This window comes from Physeter macrocephalus, chromosome 7 (genome assembly GCF_002837175.3).
Source record: "Physeter macrocephalus isolate SW-GA chromosome 7, ASM283717v5, whole genome shotgun sequence".
Lineage (NCBI taxonomy): Eukaryota > Metazoa > Chordata > Mammalia > Artiodactyla > Physeteridae > Physeter > Physeter macrocephalus.
The window spans coordinates 114,624,993-114,637,365 of record NC_041220.1 but is presented as its reverse complement, the minus strand read 5'-3'; the positions used below and the strand labels follow the sequence as shown (position 1 = coordinate 114,637,365).

The window sequence follows — 12,373 nt, the reverse complement described above, 5'->3', positions numbered from 1 at the left end:
ATAAATGACATGTCTCATTTGAGAAACTACAGTTTAAATACTAAAAAGGTCAGAGTGTCTTGCCTCTGATCACTGAGCTGTCATCCCCTGGGTACTCAGAAATCAGTTTCACCTGTTATAAAGTACGTACAATGTGACCTACATGTAGCTCCTTCTCTGAAGAATTAAACTTTATTTTACTTTGTAAAGTGGGAAGATCGAAGTCAAAGGGAGCTATCTTTACTAAGAATTAATTCATTTTTCGCATGACAAATTTTCTGAAGGCCTAAAAACACAGAAGTGTTCTTTGAGAATTGTCTTTCACATTCTAGTTCAGGGGTCAGTAAAATTTTTCTGTAAAGAGCCAGAGAGTAACTATGCTGGGCTTTGTAGGCCCGCTGTCTCTGCTGCTATAGTGTGAGAACAGCCACAGTCAGTGCACCAGTGGGCATAGCTGTGTTCCAATAAAACTTGATGTACAAAAACAGGCTCTAGTCTACCTCTTTTTCCCAGGTTTTCCTACAGACAGTTTGAGAATTCAGAAGCCATCCTTTCTACTTTCCTAGTCTCAGCTTTTCCCCAGTACTAAACATGAAATTTCCACAGACCTTAAACCTGTCTCTCTTGGGTACCTCATAGGAGCCAGGTACTCTTGGCACTTGGGATGGATGCATCAGTGAATAAAGCAAACAACACTCCCTGTTCTTTCATTATATTGACAGTCTTGTCTTCCTGGGAATAGTTTCTCAAACGCAGAACATGTCCTAAGAATTTGTCATAATACTTAACCTGGTGATACTCATTATAAAAACATATTAGTGCATATTCTTAGCTTGTTAATAAAACACACTAATATACTGCTATTTCAGAGTCTCCAATACTGATACAAACCAGCAGGTGATCACAGTGTGTTGCTCTACTTAAGGTATAGGAAGTTTGAATCTGATTAGGTTGAAAGATATACCCTGACAACACTGGTATTTTTTTTAAGCAAATCTCTTAATATCAGGGTGTCATCATTACCCTTTCTGTCCCATAGTCAAACATGTAAAAGGGACATCCTGGATGATGGATTAAATACCATTAGTTGTACATTTATAAAGATTTATGATCTACTATAAGTAGATGCTTAAATCTTTTCTAGGGACTTTCCTGGTGGCGCAGTGGTTGAGAGTCCGCCTGCCAATGCAGGGGACATGGGTTCAATCCCTGGTCCGGGGAAGATCACACATGCCGCGGAGCAACTAAGCCCGTGCACCACAACTACTGAGCCTGCTGCGCTCTAGAGCCTGCGAGCCACAACTACTGAAGCCCACGCACCTAGAAGCCCGTGCTCCGCAACAAGAGAAGCCACCGCAATGAGAAGCCCACGCACCGCAATGAAGAGTAGCCCCCGCTCGCCCCAACTAGAGGAAGCCCGCGCACAGCAACGAAGATCCAACGCAGCCAAAAATAAATAAATAAATTTATTTTTTTAAAAAATCTTTTCTAGCTGTGTGCACTTGGGCAAATTAACCTCTCTGAACCTGTTTCTTTATTATTAAATTGGAATTAAAAACAGCTACCTCCTAGGATTATAGTATTACAAATAATATATATGTGAAGTGCCTAGAACAGTACTTGACAACAAATAATAGTGTCTAAGTAAATATTAGTTACGATGAAACATTTCAAATGACATTTTATAATAATTTTAACTATATTTAATGATAAAAATCTTGCAACTACTGTGAATTTAAAAAGAAATTAATGACCAGATGATTCTAAATGAAGCCTAAGAATCAAAGTGAAGCCAAGAACACTGACCATTTCACCTCCGCATGGGAATGACACAGGACAGGCTGACAAAGCTTCTTAAATGCTGAACTGTAATAGCAGCAGCTTTGATTTTGACGGACGCATCCAAGCTCCTTCCAGCAGTAAACCTCAACAAGCCGTGAAAATCCACAAACTGAAAATCTCAAATGAGAACATCAAAGAATACCTGTGTTTTGCAAGCATTTTTTTTTATTAACAAGAAATTGAAACAGTCAAATTCAAATGAACTATGGGACGAAAGTTCCAGTTGCAAAATGAACACATAATGGAAAAATTCATTGACATTTAAAAATGTAAGATTACTTCTTTTCATCGAATTCCTCTACTTGCATCGCAAATAGAGTGGCGCACCCGTCTCAGGGCTTCAGTAGCCTGTCCATGGGAAAAAGAAGAGGCACTGATCAGAGAGGACCACAAACGTATCAGATTACTGTTCACAAGTTCTATACCTTTAACGTCTCCTTAGGTCAATATATAGACCTAAACTATGAGTGGAAACTGCCTACAATATTTCAATTTATGTGGATCCTTTTGTAAAAGATGAGTTTAGAGTTTCTAGTTCATCCTTATAGTTCTGGTAATGTTAGTTTTCCCCTTTACAGTGGTTTTTCCAGTTTATAAAAAACCAAACAAAAAAAAAACACTACTCTGACCTATCAGTTTCCCTTTTTTTTCTCAACTTTATTACCTTAAAAAAAAAAAAAAACTACAGTTTGCTACTCTAAATCTTCAATGCCCAGCGCTATAAACTAGTTGAAAGAACATTCCTTAGCCTTCACGGATTGGATCATTTAAATGCAAAAGTATCCACTAAATTAAAAAAAAAAAAAAGATCATTATATTTTCCCTAAGTAATGATTATATGGAATTTAAACGTATTTTTTAAAGGCTCTTTATCTCCAAGTTTTGGACTACAAATTCTTGTTACATCCTTCCTTTTTTTAAATTTCAGGGATGGGTAGTTTAGAAGTTACAGGTAACAAGATATGATGATTACTGGCTATTAAATGATCATGCATTGAGCAGTGGAAGATATTTCTACCAAAACTTTTTTCTTATAAAATTACTAAGAAAAATTTAAAAAGCTAATGAGTCCACTGGGAGGCCAGAGGTAAAAGCTGCCTAGGAAACAGATTATATGGAAGTGCTCCAGAGCACAGGATCCAAACTTTTATCTTCATACCTTGGTTTCCCCACTTTCTAACCGTGTATAACCTCTGTTTTCGCATCTGAAAGAAGGAAATGATGAAAGGAGGAATACCATATTGATTCTATTTTTAAGGGGAAGAAACTTGTAAAAACCTTTCGAGAGCTTAAAATTGTTTATCAGAGTGCTCATCTTCCTAAAATTCTACTTTCTTTTAGTTCTTAATAGTTACAGAATCTGCAATTGAGCTCGATATTGGACTTTGTTCTTTAAAAACACATATTCACATAGAGATAGATTTGTTGAGAACTGTTATTTTACTATCTCAAAGTCATTTAAGACATTTTCCATATACATTTAAAGCTATGCCAATGTAGAATACAGATGACAAGAATAAAACTGTAGGAAATTAGTATCAGGACATGTCAGCTATTTCACTGAACAAAACCACAATACAGAGAAGCCTGTGCAGGACCAAGACTTAACCCATGAGGATGAGCCACCGACTGTATTTCCCTGACACTAAATTCTGGCTCCCAAACAAGACCAGCTATAAGATGTGGTATTTGCAATAAGGTACCTTAGCAAGATCTTCTTTTAACTTGTTGTACTGCACCACATCAAAATGCTGTTTCTTTGATTTCTTATAGAAGAAGTGAAGAAACTGCCTACTCTTAACAGCTGAGTAAGTATAATCCTGAAAAAAAAAAAAAAGACAAAAAACCACAGCCGAACATGCTTTAAATGAACATAATACCTCTGCAAGAAACGTGCCTTAGCAACAACAAAGCAAAGGAAGGCAGGTGAGGAAAATATGTGCAGTGGCCATCAGAGCAAGCATAAGGCAACACAAGTAAAACATTTAGTCTCATTTGAGATCAGCTGCTCCTTTCAAAAGCAAGCAAGCTGGGAAGAGAAATCACACATATAGGGAAAGAAAAGAGAAAAAGGAAAATGCAGATTTTTGGCAAAATAATCACGAGATAAGCTAAAGTTACTGGGTGGTTTGCAGTACAAATTCAATTTTATTTATAAACAGGACACAGAGTACACAAATTTGATGTGTTTATCTCAACGGAAGAATTTGTTAAGTTGTACTATTTATTTCTCTATAGAGGTTATACACAGTTTCTCTGTGGCATATATAAATCTCCATCCTCTGGAAAACAACAAAATTTAACAGCTGATAAAAACCCAGATAGCAGTAATTCAATAAATAAAAAGGTTTTATTGCTCATTACTTAGATAAGAAATTATTTATAAAAGATGTTATAACTTACCATTTTCTTAACAAACTACTCACCTGTCGAGTGACTATAAAGTATGCAAAAAAGACCATGGAATTTGAAAATGTGATGAAGTATGTAACTGGCTCCATGATATCCCAGGAGTACACCCACCAAGTGAGCCAGGCCATTGCCCCGCCCTGAATGGACAGCAATGCTAATCCAGCCCACAGAAGGCCATTGGTTTTGACTTCTGAGCGAGCTTCAATTCTCGCTTTCATCTGAGGGGAAAAAAAGTGACTGTTAGTTCAGTTTACAGTGCACCAACTTAAAAAAAAAAAAAAAAAGGCAGAAAAGGAAGAAAAGTAAAGTAATGCACATCTGTATTACTTTAAAGAGGTCTGATTTATGAAAAAATAGAATGTATCAAACATATACATTCATGAGTGATCACTTATTTCCAAATCAGTTCATTAATAAACCATTTTTTAAATTATAAAGGCAATACCTGCCCATGGAAAAAAATTTAAATAGTATAGAAGGGTATACAATGAAAAATTCAGAAGTCATCCTCTGAAACCTAACTAAAAATTACATGCCTATTTTCTTGGGACTCAGCAATTTCACTTCTGGGAATTCATCCTACAGGTACACTTGCACACGTGATTCATCACAGGTTCATTCTTAAGAGTAAAAGACCATAGGGCTTCCCTGGTGGCGCAGTGGTTGAGAGTCCGCCTGCCGAGGCAGGGGACACGGGTTCGTGCCCCGGTCTGGGAAGATCCCACATGCCGCGGAGCGGCTGGGCCGTTGAGCCTGCGTGTCCGGAGCCTGTGCTCCGCAAAGGGAGAGGCCACAACAGTGAGAGGCCCGTGTACCGCAAAAAAAAAAAAAAAAAAAAAAGAGTAAAAGACCGTAAATTATCCAATTTTTCATCAAGGTATCATGCAGCTATAGTGAGGAGGCTGTTTATGTACCAATACGGAGATCTTTCCAGGATCTACTGTTAGTGAAAAAAGGTGAGAAAAGTGTATAACAGCATATACTGTTTCCTGGAAAAGGGAACAAAATAATAATATATTTGCATTTGTTTGCACATAGATAAAGAAAATCTGAAATGATTCACAGGTTCAGGGATATGGTACTGGGAGGACAGTAGGAGGAAAACTTTCCACTGACCACCTTTTTAGGTTTTTAAATCTTAACACAAGTAAATATCACCAACTTTTTAAAGAGTAAAGAAAAAATTAAAACGTACCATCCAACAAATAAAAAAGTCCCTCTCTCTGGCATCCCCTAAGTATTCTTAGAGGTAATCACTATCAAAAGTTTCTTCTAGGGACTTCCCTGGAGGTCCAGGGGTAAAGAATTAGCCTTCCAATGCAGGGGATGCAGGTTCGATCCCTGGTCGGGGAACTTAGATCCCACATGCTGCGGGGCAACTAAGCCCGTGCGCCACCAACTACTGAGCCCACCTCAACTAGAGAGCACGCACGCCACAACTACAGAGCCCGAGTGCTCTGAAGCCTGCGTGCCGCAAGGAAGACCTGACGCAGCAACCCCCCAAAAAAGTTTCTTTTAACAAGGTCCTACTGTACATAGCACAGGGATCTATATTCAATACCCTGTGATATACCATAATGGAAAAGAAAATAAAAAAGAATGTGTGTATATGTATGTATAACTAAATCACTGCTGTACAGCAGAATTTAACACAACTATACTTTCATAAAACAACAACAAAAAGTTTCTTCTACCTCTAGAAACTTTTTATTCATACACAAAGATACACATACACCTTACCCATTTTTAAAAATCACAAGTGGGATCAGAGGTTTAAAAAATGCATTTTTCGGGCTTCCCTGGTGGCACAGTGGTTGAAAGTCTGCCTGCCGATGCAGGGGACACGGGTTCGTGCCCGGGTCCGGGAAGATCCCACATGCCACGGAGCGGCTGGGCCCGTGAGCCATGGCCGCTGAGCCTGCGCGTCTGAACCCTGTGCTCCGCAACGGGAGAGGCCACAACAGTGAGAGGCCCGCGTACCACAAACAAACAAACAAACAAACAAACAAAAAATGCATTTTTCCCTTAAATTAAAACAGACTCCTGTCCCTCCTCCCCAGAAAAGTTTTTTTTTTTCTCCACCACTGATTTAACTTCAGATGTTAGGAAGCCACTGCTAACTTTCCAGCTGCAATTCTGTTAAGCAGAGTGGGAGCCATGGGCCTATTCTCTGAAAAACAAACAGTGGTAGTGCTCCAGCTAGTGCATCCCAGCTCATCTTATACTCAGTTACCAAGATACTACGGCCAATCCATGGAAAGGACGCACGGCACAGAGTTTAAGACAGCAGCCTGGAGTCAGACCACCAGAGTTCAAGTTCTGGCTCTAATAGGTATTAGCTTATATACCTTTGCTGCCTTAGTTTCCTCATCTGAAGAATGAGGCCGATAACAATACCAAACTCAGAGGCTCAATGTGAGGATTAAAGGAGAAAATAAGCCTATGTAAAGCATTCAGAAAAACACTCACATGGAGCAATAATACCAATAAATATTGGGTATTATTTACAAACAGACTCATCAGGTGATGCTTCCGAACCTGTTCGAGGGGCTGCAGCTGTCCCTTCAGGTGGCCAATTTTCTCCAGCAGATGGTGCTCTCTCTTTTTCTGAAACTCTTCAAAATGCAAGGCTGTGAACAGTCTGTGAACCAAGGATTTCATGTTTTCCATCTCAGTAGTGTGCTCACTACTCAGTTTTTCTGAGAAAAGAAGACACAAGGGAAACATAAGGCAGTTAACATATCTTTTCCTCCAGGGTTTGTTAAGTCTAGGGAACCAAATCTGAGCTCCCCTGGCTGGCCACTTGGGCGCTCCCCACTCCTCGGGGGGCATGTGGTACCGGCCTTTATTTCTGTCTCAGGTGATTCCATTCATCTCTCTCTGGAATAATAAATAACCAGACAGTAGGTTTAAAATTCATTATGTTTTTGTCTTTTTTCTTTTGTAATATGACTAGTGCTGTTTCTTTTTTTAAAAAAGGAAGAATAATACAGGAAAAGGAAGTATCCATCTACCAGAATCCAGGTGAATACCTCACCAGAATTTGTAACACATTAGTTACAGGTTCACTTTTATACCTGAGTTAACCTAAGATCCTTCTTCACCCTCAACTATCTATCCAAAATCATTTTAGGATCCCCTGGAGAGGGAAACTGGTGTACAAACATGTAAACAAAAGTATAATATACATTTGAAAAGCAATTCAAGTGTAATTTCTTTTCAACAAAGTATAGATCTGAAGGAAGGTTCATACTGACAAAAGGGAATCAGTTTCTGAGCTTTTAACACAGAGTTCTTCTGATTCTGGATTTCTCTCTACTACCACTTCAGTGGATCTATAGATCTACATAAAACTGTGCTGTAATGATGCCTTCCTGAGGGTTATAACTGTTCCCCACCACTGTAAGAGAATTTGAGATAGGGGGACAAAGTGAGGGGAGAGAAGACAGACCTTCCTGCCAGGCAGCAGAAACAACTGCAGATAAGGGAGATTTATGATCCTAGTGTCAGTATTATCCCAGCGGCTTTCCAGTCTGTGACAGCAGTCCTGAAGTTAATTTACCTCTATCTCCACCCACTTCTTCAAGACTTTACTGTGGTCTTTAATCCCTTCCACATTCTAGGCTAAAGCTCCACAAAGAGGTAGAAACGAGAAGTTCCCTTTTAGCCTTTTGAGATTTGCAGAACAGTCAGAGCCCTTTTGCTGTGATGAAAAAAATGTATGGATACATAAAAGGTCTACATACAGAAAAATGGCAGAGATGGGGCAAGATTTTGTCAAAGCTGTGGAACATAGCAAAGATAAACAAAGCCAGACACTAGTTCAAGTGGTAAGGATAGGTTTTATTCAGTAAATATTATACTAGGGAAGGGGATCTGGCATGAACTGAACTCAACTTCTATTTGTGCAGAGGTGGAGGGGCGTTTTCAGGGAGGGAGGAGAACATCAAGGGGCTTAAGCAGAGTCAGGGAAATGGAAATTTACAAAAAGTGGGAATGGAAGTTGCTTAACGGGACCAGGCCATTTGGGTCTGTTAACTGGCACTTGTCCAGAAGAGGAAGATCAAGTAGAACAATGAGGTGCCCTGAAAATGTTTATCTCCACTTATTCCCTCAAATGCTAAATGGGAAGAAGACCTTGCAGAGTGTTGTGAACTCACTGGACATGAAATTTCTATCTCAACATGGATTTTCATTTTCATTTTTCTCAATTTCTTCCATCCTTCTGTCTTTGGGGTTAAATACTATCCTGATTTTTAAAAAGAATCAAGAATAGAAGAATGTTCATAATTGTTGAAATGATGGATTTGTTTTAATTTCTCTATACTTAATTTGTGTTTGAAAATTTTTAAAAATATTTTTCCTCAAGGGATCTTCAGAGTAAATGCTACTATCAGTGCTGGAGCACGAGATCAGCCTGGATCGTCTAGTTACACCAGAAAGTAAGAAAATGCTTAAAATAAAAATGGGGGCAAGTCATAAGGACATGGGAGCCAATGGTCTTCAAATTGTACCAGATATGAATAGCAGGAGCCCCTTAAGCTGGCTCCTGTGTCCTTGTGACTTACTCCCATTTTTTGTTAGTATTTCCTTATTTTTTCTTTTGTTGAAGTATAGTTGACCTACAATATTATATTAGTTTCAGGTGTACAGCATAGTAATTAAGTATTTTTACATATTATACTCCATTAAAAGTTATTACAAAATAATGGCTATAACTTCCTGTGCTGTATAATATCTCCTTGTTGCTTATTTTATAGTTTGTATCTCTTAATCCCCTACCCCTATCTTGCCTCTCCCCAGCTGGTAACCACTAGCTTGTTTTCTATACCTGTGAGTCTGTTTCTATTTTGCTATATACATTCGTTTTATTTTTTAGATTCTACATATAAGTGATATCATACAGTATTTGTTTTTGTCTGACTAAGCATAATATTTTCTAGGTCCATCCAGCTTGCTGCAAATGGCAGAATTTCATTCTTTTTTATGGCTGAGTAATATTCGTGTGTGTGTGTGTGTGTGTGTGTGTGTGTGTGTGTGTGTGTGTACATACCACATCTTCTTAAGCCAATCGTCTGTTGATGGACACGTGGGTTAACTACTGTAAACAGTGTTGCTATGAACACTGGGGTGCATGTATCTTTTCAAATTAGTGTTTTCATTTTTTTCTACATGCATACCAGGAGTGGAATTGCTGGATCATATGGTAGTCCTATTTTTAGTTTTTTTGAGGAACCTCCACACTGTTTTCCATACTGGCTGAACTGATTTACATTGCCACCAACAGTGTACAAGGGTTTCCTTTTCTCCACATCCTCACCAACATTTGTTATTTGTAGACGTTTCGATGATAGCCACTCTAACAGTTGTGAGGTGATATCTCATTGTTTTGATTTGCATTTCTCTAATAATTAGCGATGTTGAACATCTTTTCATGGGCCTGTTAGCTATCTGTATGTCTTCTTTGGAAAAATGTCTATTCAGGTCTTCTGCCCAGTTTCCATTTGCATGAAATATCTTTTTCCATCCCCCCGTTTTCAGTCTGTGTATGTCTTTAGCTCTGAAGTGAGTCTCTTGTAGGCAGCATACAGAAGGTTCTTGTTTTTTTATCCAATCAGCTGCCCCTATGTCTTTTGAGTGGAGCATTTAGTCCATTGACATTTAAAGTAATTATTGATAGGTATGTACTTATTGCCATTTTATTAACTTTTTTTAGTTGTTTTTGTAGTTCTTCTCTGTTTTATTTTCTGTATCTAAATCACCTCCCCCCACCTCTCCCCATCCCCTTGGCATCTACTGATGATTCTTGTCTGAATTTGGCTGCAATATAATGATTTTTCAACTACAATAGCCCTCCCATATTTACCAGTCAGAACTTGGCATTCCAACCAAAAACATGAACCTTCCCTTACTTACTGATTTATTTATCTCACCATCTATTTATTAAGGCATAGACTCAGTATTACTTTATCCTAACCCCGATAGTCCACAACCACAGCTTACTGAGAGCAGAAACCTCTGGAGCCAATACTGATAGGAACACTAAACTATAATTGTTGAATTGCTGAAGGCTCAGTGCTGACTAGTTTGAGAAATAAAAACAGTCACACGTTCATGAGTTTTACCTCCTGGAGTCCCACCAGGTTCTCACAGTGAAGGTCAGAGATCGGAGAAAAATATCTCCCTGCTTCCAGGAGAGAAAGAAGAAAAGTAATAATTTTGAAACAGTCCTGAGCATTACTTTCTCCATACCAAGGAAATGACAGTTGACCCTCAAACAATATGGGGGATAGGGACACCAACCCCACATGCAGTCAAAAATCCACATATAACTTTATAGTTGGCCCTGTGTATCCATGATTCCATGGACTAAACCAGCTGTGGACCACTTAGTACTGCAGTGTTTATTGAAACAAATTTTCATGTAAAGTGGACCCATGCAGTTCAAACCTATGTTGTTCAAGGGTCAACTGTACTTTACCAGAACCTAGTCTGGCCTGGAGAAAGGGCAATTAGCCAACTCCAGGCTCCTCTAGCCTTCCTGTCTCATATAGGGGAGGGAAAAAATGGCTAAGAAACTCTTCTGAAGGTTACAGCACAGTAATCCTGGCCCAATAAAAACCTTGAGATTTAATCATAAAATTATAGAATGCTTCTCCTCCCCAACACCTTAACACCACATCAACAGGGCTCCAGTTCTGTGCAAGACACAGACTCTATTCAAGAAAGAATTTCTAGGGAAACTCAAACACAAAACGGTAGAGAAACAGGGACACTAGAAAAAACTGAAGCCTCTGATACCTACAGCTATAGCAAACAGTAAACAGCTGAGCTCCTGGTCAGATACACATAAAACCTCACACTAAAGACCTACTTGCTTCAGTTTCTATTTTTAATAATATCATGTCTAGCTTTCAACAAAAAATTACAAGGCAAGAAAAAAACAATCTAAAGAAACAAAGCAAGCATCAGAATCAGAATCTGATACGGCAGAGATTTTGGAATTTTCAGACAAGGAAATTAAGACAAATACGATTAATATGGTAAGGGCTGTGATGGAAAAAGTTGACAACATGCAAGAACAGATGAGTAATGTAAACAGAGAGATGAACATTGTAACAAAGAATCAAAAAGAATTGCCAGAAATCAAAAACACTTTAATAGAAAGGAAGAATGCCTTTGACAGGCTCACCAGTAAACTAGACACAGAGGGGGAAAGAATCAGTGAGGCTGATCATGGTGACACCCACATCCAAAGACAAAGGAGAAGCCCCAATGAGACGGGAGGAGAGGTGCAATCACAATCAAATCAAATCCCCTAACTGCTGGGTGGGGGACTCACAGACTGGAGAACACTCATACCACAGAAGTCCACCCACTGGAATGAAGGTTCTGAGCCCCACGTCAGACTTCACAACCTGGGGGTCAGGCAACGGGGGGAAGAATTCCTAGAGAATCAGACTTTGAAGGCTAGCAGGATTTGATTGCAGGACATTGACAGGACTAGGGGAAACAGAGACTCCACTCTTGGAGGGCACACACAAATAATGTGTGCATCAGGACCCAGGGGAAGGAGCAGTCACCCCAGGGGAGACTGAACCAGACCTACCAGCTAGTGTTGGAGGTTCTCCTACAGAGGCAGGGGGTGGCTGTGTCTCACCATGAGGACAAGGACACTGGCAGCAGAAGTTCTGGGAAGTATTCCTTGGCGTGAGCCCTCCCAGAGTCCGCCATTAGCCCCACCAAAGAGCCCGGGTAGGCTCCAGTGTTGGGTGGCCTCAGGTCAAACAACCAACAGGGAGGGAATCCAGCCCCGCCCATCAGCAAACAAGCGGATTAACGTTTTACTGAGCTCTGCCCACCAGACCAACAGCCAGCTCTACCCACCACCACTCCCTCCCATCAGGAAACTTGCACAAGCCTCTTAGATAGCCTCATCCACCAGAGGGCAGACAGCAGATGCAAGAAGAACTACAATCCTGCGGCCAGTGGAACAAAAACCACATTTACAGAAAGACAGACAAGATGAAAAGACAGAGGGCTATGTACCAGATGAAGGAACAAGATAAAACCCCAGGAAAACAACTAAATGAAGTGGAGATAGGCAACCTTCCAGAAAAAGAATTCAGAAAAATGATAG

The 12,373-nt window shown here is 39.6% G+C and overlaps 1 protein-coding gene across 1 annotated transcript in view; it reads right to left on the bottom strand.

The window, feature by feature from the left end:
- Positions 1-1,966: 1,966 nt before the first annotated feature.
- MCUB (mitochondrial calcium uniporter dominant negative subunit beta) overlaps positions 1,967-12,373 on the bottom strand; it is a 98,259-nt gene continuing 87,852 nt past the window's right edge. The window contains 5 exon segments of the mRNA XM_024119456.3: positions 1,967-2,130; positions 2,132-2,169; positions 3,525-3,641; positions 4,248-4,451; positions 6,772-6,932. Coding sequence (XP_023975224.1) covers positions 2,097-2,130; positions 2,132-2,169; positions 3,525-3,641; positions 4,248-4,451; positions 6,772-6,932 — 554 coding nt within the window. The 3' untranslated portion in view covers positions 1,967-2,096.